Raw genomic sequence first — 14,864 nt, 5'->3', positions numbered from 1 at the left:
CTCTGATAAATGACAAATGTAATTTAGCGTTCACATGATTTGTCTATGAATTTGACAAATTTTTTGCCAAATGTACAAATCGTGTGATCCCAGCTTAACTCACATAGTTCAGTGGAAGGATACGGTAAGAATCACGGTGGAGAGCCAATCCGCTAATCACTGGCCGATCTCGAGCTACATGGTCTCGACCTACATGGCCTACGATCCCCAAAAATATATAAAGAATCAAAAATTTTAACTTTGGAGATCAATTTGAAGGTCACATTGAATAACAAATTACCTTGACCTTCAAAATGCCCTTCAAAATGTGAAGTTTTTATTTTTTGCCCTTTTTACCTAAGAACAGCATGTAAAGAATTCATAAAAAAAATTTAAAATGCCTTTTTCGGTTCCTGCGAAATGGATTCCTTGACGCAAGAGCAGCAAAAATGTGTGGTCAAAATAGGAAACAAAATTAAAACTCTCTCCCTTTGAGGGTCAAGGACATTTTGTTTATCCAACGAAACTATTTTCCTGACTTCTCTATTTCCAAAGCCTTAAACCACTATTGAACTCATGTCGTATGGGTCAGGCCAGGTCATACAGATATACCAGGTAACTGTGTTGCGGATGAACTGGCAAGTAAAGGCCATCAGTACCCTGCAGTGAAATCCCAAACTAGTCAGGAAAAATAATAGTTTACAACTAGAATTCCCTGACAGAAACCGAGTTCGAAAATGACCAGACTTGTACCAAGTACAAAACGATTTATTCAGTTATACCAGTCCGGTTAAATAATGATTAATACTCGTAATGATTATTAATTAAGGCATGTTTTTTTGGATAACCGTTTAATTATCAAATACCGATATTACCACCTTTTTAATGATTAATAGTTTTTTATATTGGCTCTTACACATATGTTAGTGTTTGGCCGAGCTTCTCCTCCGACTTGTGGCGTGCGCCTTGATGTTGTCACACAAAGTGGAGGGACCTACAGTTTTACGCCGACCCCGAACGGCGATTGTATTTTTATGAGAAGCTGGTTTTCATGGCAGAAATACGACCGTAGGTTTGCCATTGCCTGCCGAGGGACGACCGCTGTTAAGAAAAAACCTTTTTTCTAAATTTTTATTTTGCGATGTTGCTTTGACCAGGGCTTGAACCCAGGTGCTGATGTGTGAAAGCGCGCACTGCTTACCACTACACCACAGCGGCCGACAATGATTAATAATTAATTACTTAAAAAAATGTGAATTAATTCATTAGCTTTAATTACACCATTAATTTGTTATTATTGATCATTTTCAATTATTTTTGACTTTTTAATTACACTATTAATATAATTATTTGATAAATTTCTATTATCAATCAACAAGGCAAACTATAGACAAATATTAAGAATATTTAATAACTGCTTGAATTAGTTATTTGTTTTATTCTTATCCAAATCTCAAATTTTAAACATTAATTATTACTTTTATAAATTTTTAAAAATAATAGACTGAAATGTGCAAAGTAAATAAATTTAATTTATTTCAATGAAAACTTTTATTTTTATTTTAGTTCACTCAAAAATTATCTAAAGAATTAATTTTATTTTTAACTAAAATGTTTTCTTTGCATATTCCATATTATTAAAAAAGATAAAAATATATAACATTTAATGAAAAATGAATTTAAATTTATATTCGAAAGTTTGAAATACCTATGTATTTATTTTTTCTTTTAATTAATACTCAAAAAATTTAACACTAATTATTGACAAATCTAAGGCTGCTAAATAAAAATATGTTATATATTAAAGTGTACTTAAAAGTTTTTTATTGTACAAGTATATTCATGAATTCATTTTATTTTTTGACTCCCAAAGTAGTGGTTTTGGTCCATAACTAGACTAGTATTTTTCTGTCTATTTTCAACTAGTATGATACTGGTATATTTCTGACCGGAATCTGACAATTGCCATCTCGTAGGACATCCCCATGTTAAAAATACCAGTTGATTGCATGGAAAAAAGATAGTTGGCTGACTAGTTGGGCATGCGGTTTATACTAGTTGTGAGGTAGTTTACAACTAGTTCATTTGACTACAGGGTACTGCTCCAGATGCAGGCATTCTGCTATCTTCCTGCGAACCCTGGCTGGAGAATAATTTTATCGAACGGGAAAATACAAGATAGTCTACGAACCAAATATAAAATTAAAAAGCAAATAAAAGACAAAAATAATATACATTTTTAACCTTAATAAATTAAATTAAAAAAAAAAGTGAAAAAATATAATAGAATCAAATAAAATAAAAAATGAAAATAAGAGTTAAATAAAAAAATAAAAAATTCTATGAAATAAAATAAAAAAAAACCAACAAAATAAATTATAAAAAATATAAAATAAAAAAGTAAATAAATGAAAAAATAATAAAAATAAAATTAAAATAAAAATACAAATAAAACTGAAGTATAAAGAAATAAAATAAAATAAAGTGAAAACCCCAAGGAAGAGAAATAAAAAAATTTAAATCAATAAAAACTAAAGTGCAAATATAAAAGCTTAAATTAAAAGATTTAAATAAAAATTAGATTAGAAATTAAATTATATAATGGAAAATAGTATAACACAAAAGAAAACCTAAAATAAAATATAATAAAGGTAGAAAATTTAAATAAATAAAATTAAATAAAACTATATAAAACTGCGTAAAAAATGGAAAATAAAATAGAACTAAATAAAATAAAATAAAATAAAAAAAAACGAAGTAAACCAATTAAAAAGTCAAAGTTCGGGCGAAGCCAAACATTAAATACCCGGCGCACGAGTTAAATATATATAGTTTTTACGCTTTCTGAACCGTTACATGGTAAGCAGCGGTGGTTTTACCCCTATTTATATAACTTTATTTTTATCTTTATTTAAAAGACTAAACTTTACATAAAAAATATTGCTAATTATACTACAGTCAAATCTTGATAAAACCAACCTTGATAAAACGAAAAACTCAATATGGCAAAATTTTTATTGAGTCCCCTGAAAACCGCCGCTGTTAGACTATGTTCAAACAGGCACTTAATTGGCAATTAAGAACGTTTTCACCAAATTAAGCCTTAATTGTTACCCAATTTATCATACAAAATTTCAATTATTAATTGGCAATTAATTTGTGTCAGATTCTCTATGCAACCCTGCTAGGTATGTTCAATTTTGACTTGGAGGTATGTTTATTGAACAAAGAGCAATCAGCTGTTTGTTTCTGTCCCTCTTTAACAGCTGATATTCCATCAGGGATGGAAATTTTAACTATAAAATTGTACTTAATTTACGGAAAGCTTTATCTAAAAGTAGATATGTAAGTAAAAAGTAAATATGTATTTCTATATAAAGAAGATAGGAGGATAACAATTCCCATCGATACCACATCATTCGAGCAGCACGAGACAAACCTATGTTGTACGAAAAGGTGAATCACTTAGAAAAACCTTAGAAAAGGTGAATCAATTTCCTCCCAGTTCTCCGATCTTACGTTTAAAAATAATTATTTTCCATCTATCTGGCGAAATAAACTACAATTGCGTTACTTTGACCACCTTTTGGTATCATTTGTATGCCCCTTCACAAAGGAGGGGAGGTATTGGATCAGTTGCCCGCAACAGAAAATGCATTGAAATGTCAATTAGAATAAGAACTGATTTCCTGAGAAGTTATTTGGCTACGTTCCAAATGTACCTAAAATTGTGTTTGTACCGAATGCACTTGCAAACTAAATAAAGGTACGATTGTACCTAATTTTCCATCACTGTAGGTAATCCAGCAGCTGATTTCGTATCGCTAATTGCGCAGCTGATATATGTGTGAACACCAAACTCAATTCCGCAATTTAAAGATTAATTGCCTCAGCTAATTGGCCTGTTTGAACATAGTCTTACGAAATATTCCATAGAAAAATGCTCCATAGGCATTTTGAGCATTAAAACCGCCGGAATAGATTGACCGTTAAAGTTCCGTTAGCAAAGGCCCCTATATAATGGAGTGTCGACTCAAAAGCCTTTATAGTACAAAGCGAATTTTGAAATTGTAGCCGGTTAGAGTCTCGTTATAAAAAAAAAAAAACGAATCTATACTTATATAACGTTTTTTTTTTTTAAATTTATATACATATGCCCCCGATATTCTATATACATACATATATGTATAACGAAGCTTTGCATAAAACGTAGCATTTGTCCAACTCCTTAAACTTGGTTATATTGAGGTTTCACTTTACAAATTTTTGAGTATCATAATGTCAAATGCCCACGCATTTACTAGAATTGAATGTACGCCCGATAAAAGATAGCCGATAAGGGTTTCCAGTAAGTTATCAGTACTTAAATAAGTCTGCACTCATATACCGCCACCGTAAAGGAAATTTGTTTTGTGATTTTTTCTTGTATAAAGAGATATATTCAAAGAATTTGGCCGAGCTGGAAAAACCCAGTCGATAATAGAAAGACTTAAATAAATATTTCTCTACATGTGTACATCGTTCAGTACTTTTTAAATTAGACACAAAAACCGGTTGAAACTGGCTGTAACTGGTTCAAAACTACTAACGTAAAAATCCATTCGTTGTCGGCGTTTGTCATATCACTCTGCAGAGATTAAATTTCTAAATTCATTAATTTTTTACTCAAAGATAGCGTTGGACATACATACAAAAGTGTGAAGTGATTTTTATTTTGCAATGATAACTACTAGTACCTCCTTTATTCGGGCTATAAAAACCTTTGCGAAATTTTATACAACCAACATTCAAGTTTTGAAAATGTTTCGCTTTGTAGCATTATTCGCATTGGTTAGTGTGGCCTGTGGTGGTCTCTTGCCAGATGATTTGGACGGTCGTATTGTGAATGGTGTTGACACCACCATTACAGCACATCCTTATCAGGTGTCCTTGCAAACTACATCTGCTTCGCACTTCTGCGGTGGCAGCATCATCAACGAAAACACCATCGTGACCGCTGCTCACTGCCTGCAGTCCTACACAGCAAGCCAAATTCGCGTACGCCTTGGTTCCACCAACTACAAGTCCGGCGGTGAATTGGTTGCTATCTCCTCCTTCACCTACCATCCTGGCTACAATTCCAAGACTATGGTTAACGATGTTGGTGTTCTGAAATTGGCCACACCAGTTGCTGAGTCGGCGAATATACGCTACGTCAAATTGGCTGAAAAAACACCAGCTACCGGCACTCCAGCTGTAGTCACCGGCTGGGGTACTAAATGTTATCTTACTTGCTTGACTCTTCCAACTGTCTTGCAGGAAGTTGAAGTAGATATTGTGGATGAAAATGTCTGCGCCTCTAGCGAATACAAGTACGGTTCGGAAATTAAGGAGACAATGGTTTGTGCTTACGCACTGAATAAGGATGCTTGCCAAGGTGACTCTGGTGGCCCATTGGTCGCTAACAACGAATTGGTTGGTGTTGTCTCTTGGGGCAGAGGTTGCGCTAGATCGGGATACCCTGGTGTATACTCGGACGTGCCTTCGCTGCGTTCATGGATCCTGGAACAGGCTAATTGAAAATAAATTGAATGTTTTGAGTAAAAAAAAAAATAAAAAAAAAAGAAATAGAAACAAATAAATAAACTATGTTTCAATCCATGAGCCCGTTATTTAAGAAATTATGCAACAATTAGAAAACGACAACAACCGTTTAAGAGCGGTCTCTCGATCAAAGTCGTAGTTCTATATATTTTAATTCTAGACTAGAAAGATTTGACATAACAGAAATTTATGGTGTCTTCGTAAAAACTGAATTAGGTAACTTTTCGAGTCAATTAAGCATAGTTTATCTGCTGAAAACGGTACATATCATTCCATGAAGTATATATTGATTTTGCCACCTTTTGTGCAAATTCATCATTCTTGGATCCTGATCTTTTTTTCGCACTTATCGTATGTGGTCTCTTTTCCATGGTCGGTAATCATTCGCATCAAATATGGAGCTATTTCATTTTGTCTCAAAAGCGATTCGGAGTTGGAAATCTGTTTATGAGATTCGTTAATTCAGGTACACAAGCATTGGCCAAAAAGTCACCGTGCTTGTTTTGGTAATTTGGTACTGAAATTTTCCGTAAATCTTCTAAATTTGTGATAGAATTTTTGGACGTTTACGCGCTGCGGCTAGAGCTAAAAATTTTGGAGGCGGCAGATGCCAATCTCGGAGAGGTATACAGTTCTGGTTAGACTCGAAAAAGCTGGCGAACTTAAGAGGAACTATTGAGACGTCGACCTCAAAACAACTGCGACCAATAAGACCCACTGGAATTCAGAGTTAAGACCAACTACAACCGTCCACGGTATCCAATTTACTCTCGACCAGAAGGACCTTTACAGTTTCATATGTTCTAGTTTTAGTTCAGCCTTTGCTAAACTGCAATAAGGCCTTTCTGCCTAAGAGTAGTTCGCTGTAGTTAAAGGTACTCCCGAACTTTCTTTTCTCATTGACACCGACTCGAGGGTGCATTTCATGGCTAACTGATGTGCAAGGAAACCCTTTATTATTGCTATAACAAGGAAAAAGCAAGACGCAACTGAAAAAGAGCTAGATCACTCCCCTATTATTATTATTTGAATGCAATGGGGCGAGCTGAAGACCCTAATAGTGAACCTGTTTGCCTTCCTTGCAGTCGTTAGCTCACTCCGAGTTTTTACAAAACTGATTCAAAAGTGCCTAAGTGCGCGTAAAGGCAATATTTTTTTATTTACGATGCTCTATTCAAGGGTCTATAGATTATGTATAGTTTACACCTTGCATTTGCTAATTCTACTTACAATTTACGGTATGCACCCGCAACACTGACATAACTATTGATAAAATAGACATTTTAATGCATTCAATAATTATTTTGTCTAGCCTTTTATGGCCTTCCTTCTCCACTATAAAAATGCAGTTCAAAAGCTCATTCGAGCATTAGTAAAGTAGCAGAATGTTACGCTTAACTACGCTTCTTTGTGCATTTTTCAGCACCACCCTCGGTGCATACATGTCGTCTGAACTGGATGGCCGCATCGTAGGTGGCGTTGCTACCACCATCGAGGATCATCCCTATCAAGTATCAATCTCCACCAAATTAGGCGGTCACTTTTGCGGTGGTAGTCTACTCAACGAGAATATTGTCGTTACTGCTGCTCACTGTCTGCAAAGTTTTAAGGCTACGAGCATGCGCATACGCGCCGGTTCCACTAATAATAAAAAGGGCGGAGAATTAGTTAAGGTTGCTGCGCTGAAGTACCATCCCGACTATAATCCAGCAACCATTGAGAATGATGTAGGCATACTGAAATTGGCCACACCATTACAACAAACGGCGAGCATACGCTTTATAGAATTGGCAGAGAAGACACCGCCCACCGGCACACCGGCCGTAGTGACGGGTTGGGGTACGAAATGTTTTGCCTACTGCCTGATACCACCCACAGCTTTGCAGGCTGTCGAGCTAGCGATTGTACAAAGCGAGGATTGTGCTTCGAGTACTTACAAGTATGGTGACGTAATCAAAGAGTCGATGGTGTGTGCCTATGCGTTGAAGAAGGACTCATGTCAGGGCGATTCGGGTGGCCCATTGGTGGCTGAGGGCAAGCTAGTTGGTATCGTTTCATGGGGATATGCCTGCGCTAAGAAAGGTTATCCGGGTGTGTACAGTGATGTGGCGTCACTGCGTGATTGGATTTTGAAAGCCATTGACGAAATTTAAAATGTATTTGTGCAAGTGTTCAGAAAGTATAAATAAATAAAAATTAAAATATCTGATTAAAATGAAGTATGTACAAACATATTTGTGTTTTTGTCATTGACGTAAGAAAGGCGCACACAAAAGGTTTTGGATCGATAGCTTTGATTAGATAGTCTAGCTTTAATAAAAAATCACTGCGTACATACATGCAAATATAAATATTTAAATATATGACTTGTGCTGTGATTTACGGTAAGAGTTTACAATGAATGTAGATTGACCCTTTATCCTCCTGATATCGCTGGGTCAGCGAGAAATTCAAATTATACCAAACATTACAGCAAAGCTTTCGTCACAACCGAAACATTGGGCCGTATGCATAAAAACTAAGCAATTGCTTTTCCTTAAAATTTCATATCTTTCACTTAATTTTATTTGAACAAATCGAGTAAAAGGTCTGAAATAAAAAAAAAACACATTTGCTTGGTTTTTATGCATACGGCCCATTATCTGTTGGAATTTGTTAGAGAAAGCGGGCTATCAGGCCCAGAAAGAGCGGGGTGTGCGGATAACTGCAACTAATTTTTTCACGAATAGATCGAAACTCGAGGATGGAGGGATTTTCTGCCGGGAGATCTCTATCAACACTAAGTTAACAGGGCAGTTCTGGTAACTATTTTGAGAGCTCTTTACTGTGTTTTGAAAGTCCAATTCTCATATAAGAATTTAAGATTATCGTTAATTTCTTCACGACATAATGATCGGATTTAGACCAAATTAACATGGGACCACTTGTGAGGTAACACCTTTCCTTTAAAAGAAGAATTATAGAAATCGGTTAACGTGGTCCAAAGTTATGAGGTAACATGCATACAAAAAAAAATAAAATAAGAATTCCGACGCATTGACAAACTTCTCCTTTTTGTGAAGTCGGAAAAAATTGTATTTCTCTTTTTAAAACAATTAAAACTAAACCAAATATAAACTAAAATGAAAAATATTTCTTAAAAGATAGAATATATAATAAATTAGTATATATAATAATAAAGTACTATTCAAAATATTTTATGCAATTAAAAAAGTATATTTTTTAACAATAAAATCGTAAAAAAAAAATAAAAAATTAAATAAAGTGAGTTTCTAAAAATTAAATTGCAAAATTAAATTTTTCTTTTTACGACAATGAAATCTAAAAATTAAATGAAAATAAAATAACAAAAGAAAACAAGTAAGAAAGTCTAAGTTCGGGCGGAGCCGAACATTAAATACCCGGCGCAAGTATTAAATATATGTTTTTTCACCTTTCTGAAAGCTGCCGCTAGATGGCAAGCCGGGGTGTATCAATTTTGTGTAAATTTGCGTCCTTAAATTTCAAAATATTGCAGTTTCAAGCATTTCTGAAATTTACCGTTATATGAAAAGCGGCCGTAATTTTAGTCCGATTTCAATAATTTTCAACGTTTTGCTTTTATGTGGCAAGCACATTAAAAATACCGAGTTTGGTACAATTGGTGATCATAAGTGGGCGGCGCCACGCCCTTTTTCCAAAATTTTTTCATAAACGTCTTTCTTGGTAAAGAATTGTTGCAAGCATCAATTTTGCATAAATTAGCTTTAATATTTACTGATTTGTATTTCTTTAAATTACCGTTATATGGGATATGGGCGTGGTTGTTGTCCGATTTTAAAAATTTGATATGGTGTGCCAAGTTTGGGAGAAATTGGTGCAGCGGTTACCAAGTTATACACATGTAACCATAAGTGGGCGTGGCTACGCCCATTCTCCAAAAAAGTTTAATATTCTTATTTTTCGTCTAAAAATTGTTGCAAATATCAATTTTGAGTGAATAATCTTCAGTAGTTACTAAAATATCGCAGTTTTCGTATTTCCGAAAATTACCGTTATATGGGATGTGGGCGTGGTTATTGTCCGATTTTTAAAAGTTTCGGCCATTTAGAATGCTGTATCAAGGCCAAACAACTGTGCCAAGTTTGGAAGAGATTGGTTCAGCGGTTACCAAGATATACACATGTAACGATAAGTGGGCGTGGCTACGCCCATTTTCCAAAAATTTATAATATTCTTATTTTTCGTCTGAAAATTATTTGTAAATATCAATTTTGAGTGAATTATCTTTAGTAGTTACTAAAATATCGCAGTTTTCGTATTTCTGGAAATTACCGTTATATGGGAAGTGGGCGTGGTTACAGTCCGATTTCGCCCATTTTCAATACCAACCTACCTTGGATTAACGGAAACCTACATACCACATTTCGTTGGGATATCTCAATTTTTGCTCGAGTTATCGTGTACACGGACGGACGGACAGACGGACAGACGGACGGACAGACAGACATGGCTTAATCGATTTTTCTATTCATTCTGAGCATTTATGTATACATTTGTCTATATCTATCTCGATTCGTTGTGGCTGTCACAAACAACAACAAACAAAATTAATATACCCTTGTGCACAAGTGCGCTCGAGGTCTCAAACCAGTGCTTTGCTGACTCCGCCATTGCGACTGGTGCTTTCTCTCCAACTAGCTTTTCATCAGGAGTGGTGAGTGATAAAGATTTTTTTCTAAGACCTTTGTACCAGAATTGTAAAAGTCTTTCGAACTATCCTACCATCTGTCTTGCATTTGTCTACAAAAGACTTTTTACTATCTTACCCAGAATTGTCCTGTAAGGCAGTATTTTTCAGGCAGTACTTGGCGTGAATAGAGAGGCGGAGAGGACTTAGGGCCAAATTCACAGTGCGTAGTTAACTCAGAATCGGCAGTTAACTACAGATTTTTGTACAGGAAATCTGTAATTAAATGCCGATTCTGAGTTAACTACGCACTGTGAATTTGGCCCTTAAAGCTCAAGAGTGTGGTTTAGTTAGGGAGGAACAAATATATACAGTGGCGGTCATTGTTTCGTATTTAGTATTTACAATGTTTTTCAAGCTATATTCTTTATGATATTTTTTTTATAAAAATATGGTTCATGCTTTAAAAAAACCCATATAAATCTCACTTTCAAACTTTATACAGAGTTTACAAAAAATCCACAAATTTTTATCTAAGTTACGAGCTTTTTAACCAGTTTTTTTTTTAACTTTTTTGCGTATGCCGTTAACAAGCCTATAAAATTTAAGTAAAATTAGTGCAAGTTTTGAGCGGCTAAAAAATCGCATTGATTTTTAATCATTTTTTTTTATATAAACATGAGTTTTTTGTGAAAGAATATGCGCAAGACCTATTGCGAGAAAAATAAAAGAAGTCAACGCCAGCTTTCCTAAATTTCGCTCAATCAGGTCGTTGGGTGTAGCCTTCAGCCTTTCACACAATACGCACGATAAGACGTCACACACGACGTTCAGGCATCTCGATTTGATGTGGATTGCGACGACACGGTCGTCCACATGAGTGAACGACAGTACTCGGCGACGAAGTGTCTCCACTGCCACAAATCCAGCACCGAACAGCTGTACAGTGTAGACCTCGCAAGATCTCCGTGTTTCTTGCCTTGCCCTGTACATCGCATTGCATGTATGGCAGTGATGTCATTGCACGACATTCGGAATATACATACCTACTTAAAAATGTATGTAAATGCACAATGTGTTGCCAATATTTTTCAACTGATAACTACTACTGTTTGGTAATTAGTTTTAGACGCTATCATTTTTGCGATAAACTACTTAATAATATCAAAACGTTAGCCGGCTGCAATAAAAGCTCGAGCATGCTATAAGAAGCCAGGTATAAAAATAATAAAAAGTTCATAATTGGGTACCCAATTAATGGACGATTAATTATTATTATTATTTATTAGAACAACCAGAGGTTTTAAATTACAAAGGCATGTGAATACTTAATCTTAACAGATTTTTTTTAAACATACACACAATTACATATTAAAATTAAAATTAAAATTATTGGAGCAGAAGATAAGAATGTATATACAATTAAGGCCGTGGTTACGCCACCAATTTCGATTGGTAATCACCGTGAAATTGTTGTTGTGCACAGCACGGAGTGAGACAATTTTCGAAATCGGCCAGCACGCCAATTGTTCAGGTGGTGCAATGATGTCTCTTTGGTGGAGTCTTAAAAGCGACATAGATCGCTTTATCAGATCTCTAACTTATGCAAGTCTACAATGACCCGCCAAAATACCTGTAATAATTCTTAACCTCTCCTTGGGGAGGTTTATGAGTAGCTTATAACTCTTTAGATTGTACCCCCTAGTAAGCTCTTAGTTTAACGAAGACCCATCGTGTTTCGCCAATGCAGTACCGTCAGTTTGCTATTTTCTTTTCAGAGCATTTCCTTTAGCATGTTAGGACCTCATTTCCTCCGACTCCCATGTGCCCTGGTAGCCATATAAGCTGGATGGGATTGTTTCATACAGGGTGTTTAGCTTCGCTAGGTACTCCAGGACAAATGAGTACTTGACATCGAAGGATCAGAGCGCCCCAAGTGCCGCCTAACTGTCACTTAATGTAAGGATTCCCTCTCTTCGATAATTCCTACTAAGGTTAATTTCTGCACACAGATTAATGGCATATACTTCCGCTTGGAAGATGCTTGGGAAGGTTCCCAAGGGCACTAAAAGCTTTAGTATAGGGCCATATACGCCTATTCCAATATACTCAGAGGTCTTAGTAGAGCCGCTATAGTGTGCTCGCCTGGACATGGTCGCCTTGCTGTATATATCAACCTTAAAGCTTCTTCCGAAAACTACCACTCTATACATATCATCTCTGCAGAAGAGAAAAATGGGAGCCTAGCTTGTCCTTGTTCCTAGATGATAAGGTCTTAAGCTTAAGAATATAAAGCCTATTAATATAGTATAGCCTGTATCAAGGTTTCCGCTTGCTGAGTTCTTACTGTATTTAAAGGTAGTTCGAATTGGAATAACAGTTAATAGCTTGTTTTTTCGCTTAATCAGCAATTAAAATCCCTATCTATGTGATGGCTGAGTTGATAAAAATAAATAAAATAGTTGTGCGTAGCAGCAAAAATATTTCAGATTTGGGCCGAATTTCTCCTGCGATTTCGAACCCGCATGGATATTGAAATAGACGTATTAGCAGCAATACATTTATATCATGCCGACTGGGTATTACAATTTTTAGAAGTAGTCTTTTTTTCCAGAAGTGCACCCGACGCATACCAATGGCGGGCAGGAAACGACTTTGCTGGTTATATTCTAAACAAACTACTCGCAATACCTTTTCGATTTCAAGAACAATTTTGGGATGGAACTCAAGACCTTCCATTTAGTAGCCAACATATGACGTACTCGGACAGTCAACTCAAGCAGCATATTCACTTTAAGCATAATAAATTCTTAAAATGGCTACGAATTAGCCAATCTAGTATGCATATCTGGCACTTCAGCTGGAATTCAGTTATTTTAGCTTCCTCGAACTCATTAGTGTATTCTAGCAATGACTTTCGGTTCGTTGACTTTTTGCACGCTTTTGTTCATTTCCTACGCTGCACCAGGGAACTTCAGCCCACCACCACGTTTGATCGAGGGCCGCATCGTAGGCGGCAATGAGGTATCGATTGTACGCCACCCGCATCAGATATCGTTGCGGCGGAGAACTTGCACCGAATGCGCCTATCTACATGACTGCGGCGGCAGCATATTGAACGAGGATACCATACTGACAGCGGCACATTGTGTTGTCAATCGGCGTGTAAGCAATTTGATGGTAATTGCTGGCACAAATAATCGCGCCGGTAGCGATGGCACAGTAGCGCTCGTAAGCAAAGTGGTCACCCACGAACTGTATAATGCCTCCATAACGGATTATGACGTTGCGCTGCTACTTCTCACCACACCGCTGAAGTTCGATCATTTATTTATTGCACCTGTTGCATTGGTGGCAGCTGCACCAACAGCGGGCGCAAAGGCAAAAGTCACTGGTTGGGGCACAGTTTCGGAAGGTGGTGTGTTGGCGAGCCGATTGCAGGTGGTCAATGTTTTCGTACAGGATCAAGAACAATGCATAGGTGCATACGGAGCCCGTATTACGGACGCTATGCTGTGTGCAGGCGTGGTAGAAGGTGGCAAGGATGCCTGCCAGAAGGATTCGGGTGGTCCGCTGTTGGTGGAAGATCAGCTGGCTGGCATCACTTCTTGGGCTATTGGTTGTGCACGTCCCGAATATCCTGGAGTCTATGTCAACGTGTCTCATGTGCGTGAGTGGATCGTGTCAAATGTGGCTGCTAATTCCATGTGTAAATTGAAGTGAAGCGAATAAAAACGAAATGTTTTTTTTTTCGGGGGATTTCTTGTCACATGAGACGACAGCTTGTACATAAAATATTAGCACGAATAATTTAAAATAAAATTTGTCATAAAACACCAGCGTATCGAAAGAAAACTCATTGGTATGTCTAAGTGAATTTTAAAAAGTTTATCTGTCGCGAATGTAATCAAAGTTAATGTAAATAACAATTTTGAAATTTAAATGGATTGAAGTTGTATTTAAACATGACATACTTTACCTAATTTTTTAACTTTTTTCAATCGCATTTTGGTAAATATCAAGGTTTCAGGCTATGCAGTTCCATGCTGACGACAGTCTACGTATGTACATTAGGTTGGTCCAAACAAAGTAGGGACCGAATTTTAATGCGCTCCCGTTGGGATTATTCTATATCGAAAAAATTACCATTGTTTTTTATTATCAAAAAATATGTAGGGGTTGCTCAAAGCGCTCAAAGCTCCCCATGTATTTTATAAGAGAAAAAAAAATTGTTTCGTAGAAATGGTATAGAATCCTTGAAAATCTATGTTTTTCAATTGGGTAATTCTGTTTCTCTTTAGTAGACTTCAGGGAATAATACCCAATTATTTATTAGTAATTTTTTAATATTAACTATTTTTTATGAGCTCCCAAAAACCTCGAAATTGCAATGAGAGGAAACAGACTTTGCTGATTTAAAAATATTGATTTTCCAAAGATTTTATTCTATATAATCCAGATTGACCCAGATTATACCATAAAATGCCTCTGAGCTGTAGACTTTTTAAGAAAAAAACTCAAAGTTTACGCGTATTTTATATGGAAAATCTTTGCACGCCTTGGGCGAGTACTTAATGTTAATATAAAGGGTTAACATTTTCAGAGAGCTTTTTTAGGTGTTTTCTACAAAATT

The 14,864-nt window shown here is 36.0% G+C and overlaps 3 protein-coding genes across 3 annotated transcripts; all 3 read left to right on the top strand.

Moving 5' to 3' along the window:
* The first annotated feature begins 4,779 nt into the window (after nt 1-4,779).
* LOC118754818 (trypsin-like) lies at nt 4,780-5,538 on the top strand. Its single transcript, XM_036489692.1, has one exon. It carries the CDS (start codon nt 4,780-4,782, stop codon nt 5,536-5,538), a length of 759 nt encoding a protein of 252 aa, XP_036345585.1.
* A 1,466-nt stretch (nt 5,539-7,004) lies between these two features.
* On the top strand, nt 7,005-7,715 carry LOC118754817 (trypsin-like). The gene has a single exon (XM_036489691.1). The coding sequence runs from the start codon at nt 7,005-7,007 to the stop codon at nt 7,713-7,715; it is 711 nt and encodes a 236-aa protein (XP_036345584.1).
* A 5,426-nt stretch (nt 7,716-13,141) lies between these two features.
* On the top strand, nt 13,142-13,954 carry LOC118754816 (trypsin eta-like). The gene has a single exon (XM_036489690.1). It carries the CDS (start codon nt 13,142-13,144, stop codon nt 13,952-13,954), a length of 813 nt encoding a protein of 270 aa, XP_036345583.1.
* Nucleotides 13,955-14,864: the final 910 nt, after the last annotated feature.

Source organism: Rhagoletis pomonella, unplaced genomic scaffold (assembly GCF_013731165.1).
Source record: "Rhagoletis pomonella isolate Grant_MI unplaced genomic scaffold, Rhpom_1.0 Rhpom_scaffold_04686, whole genome shotgun sequence".
Classification (NCBI taxonomy): domain Eukaryota; kingdom Metazoa; phylum Arthropoda; class Insecta; order Diptera; family Tephritidae; genus Rhagoletis; species Rhagoletis pomonella.
Note: the sequence above shows the minus strand (reverse complement) of the source record. Positions and strands in the feature narration are given on the sequence as shown.

Coding starts and splice junctions, on each gene's coding strand:
- LOC118754818 (XM_036489692.1), top strand. CDS start 4,780: ATGTTTCGCTTTGTAGCATTATTCGCATTGGTTAGTGTGGCCTGTGGT.
- LOC118754817 (XM_036489691.1), top strand. CDS start 7,005: ATGTCGTCTGAACTGGATGGCCGCATCGTAGGTGGCGTTGCTACCACC.
- LOC118754816 (XM_036489690.1), top strand. CDS start 13,142: ATGACTTTCGGTTCGTTGACTTTTTGCACGCTTTTGTTCATTTCCTAC.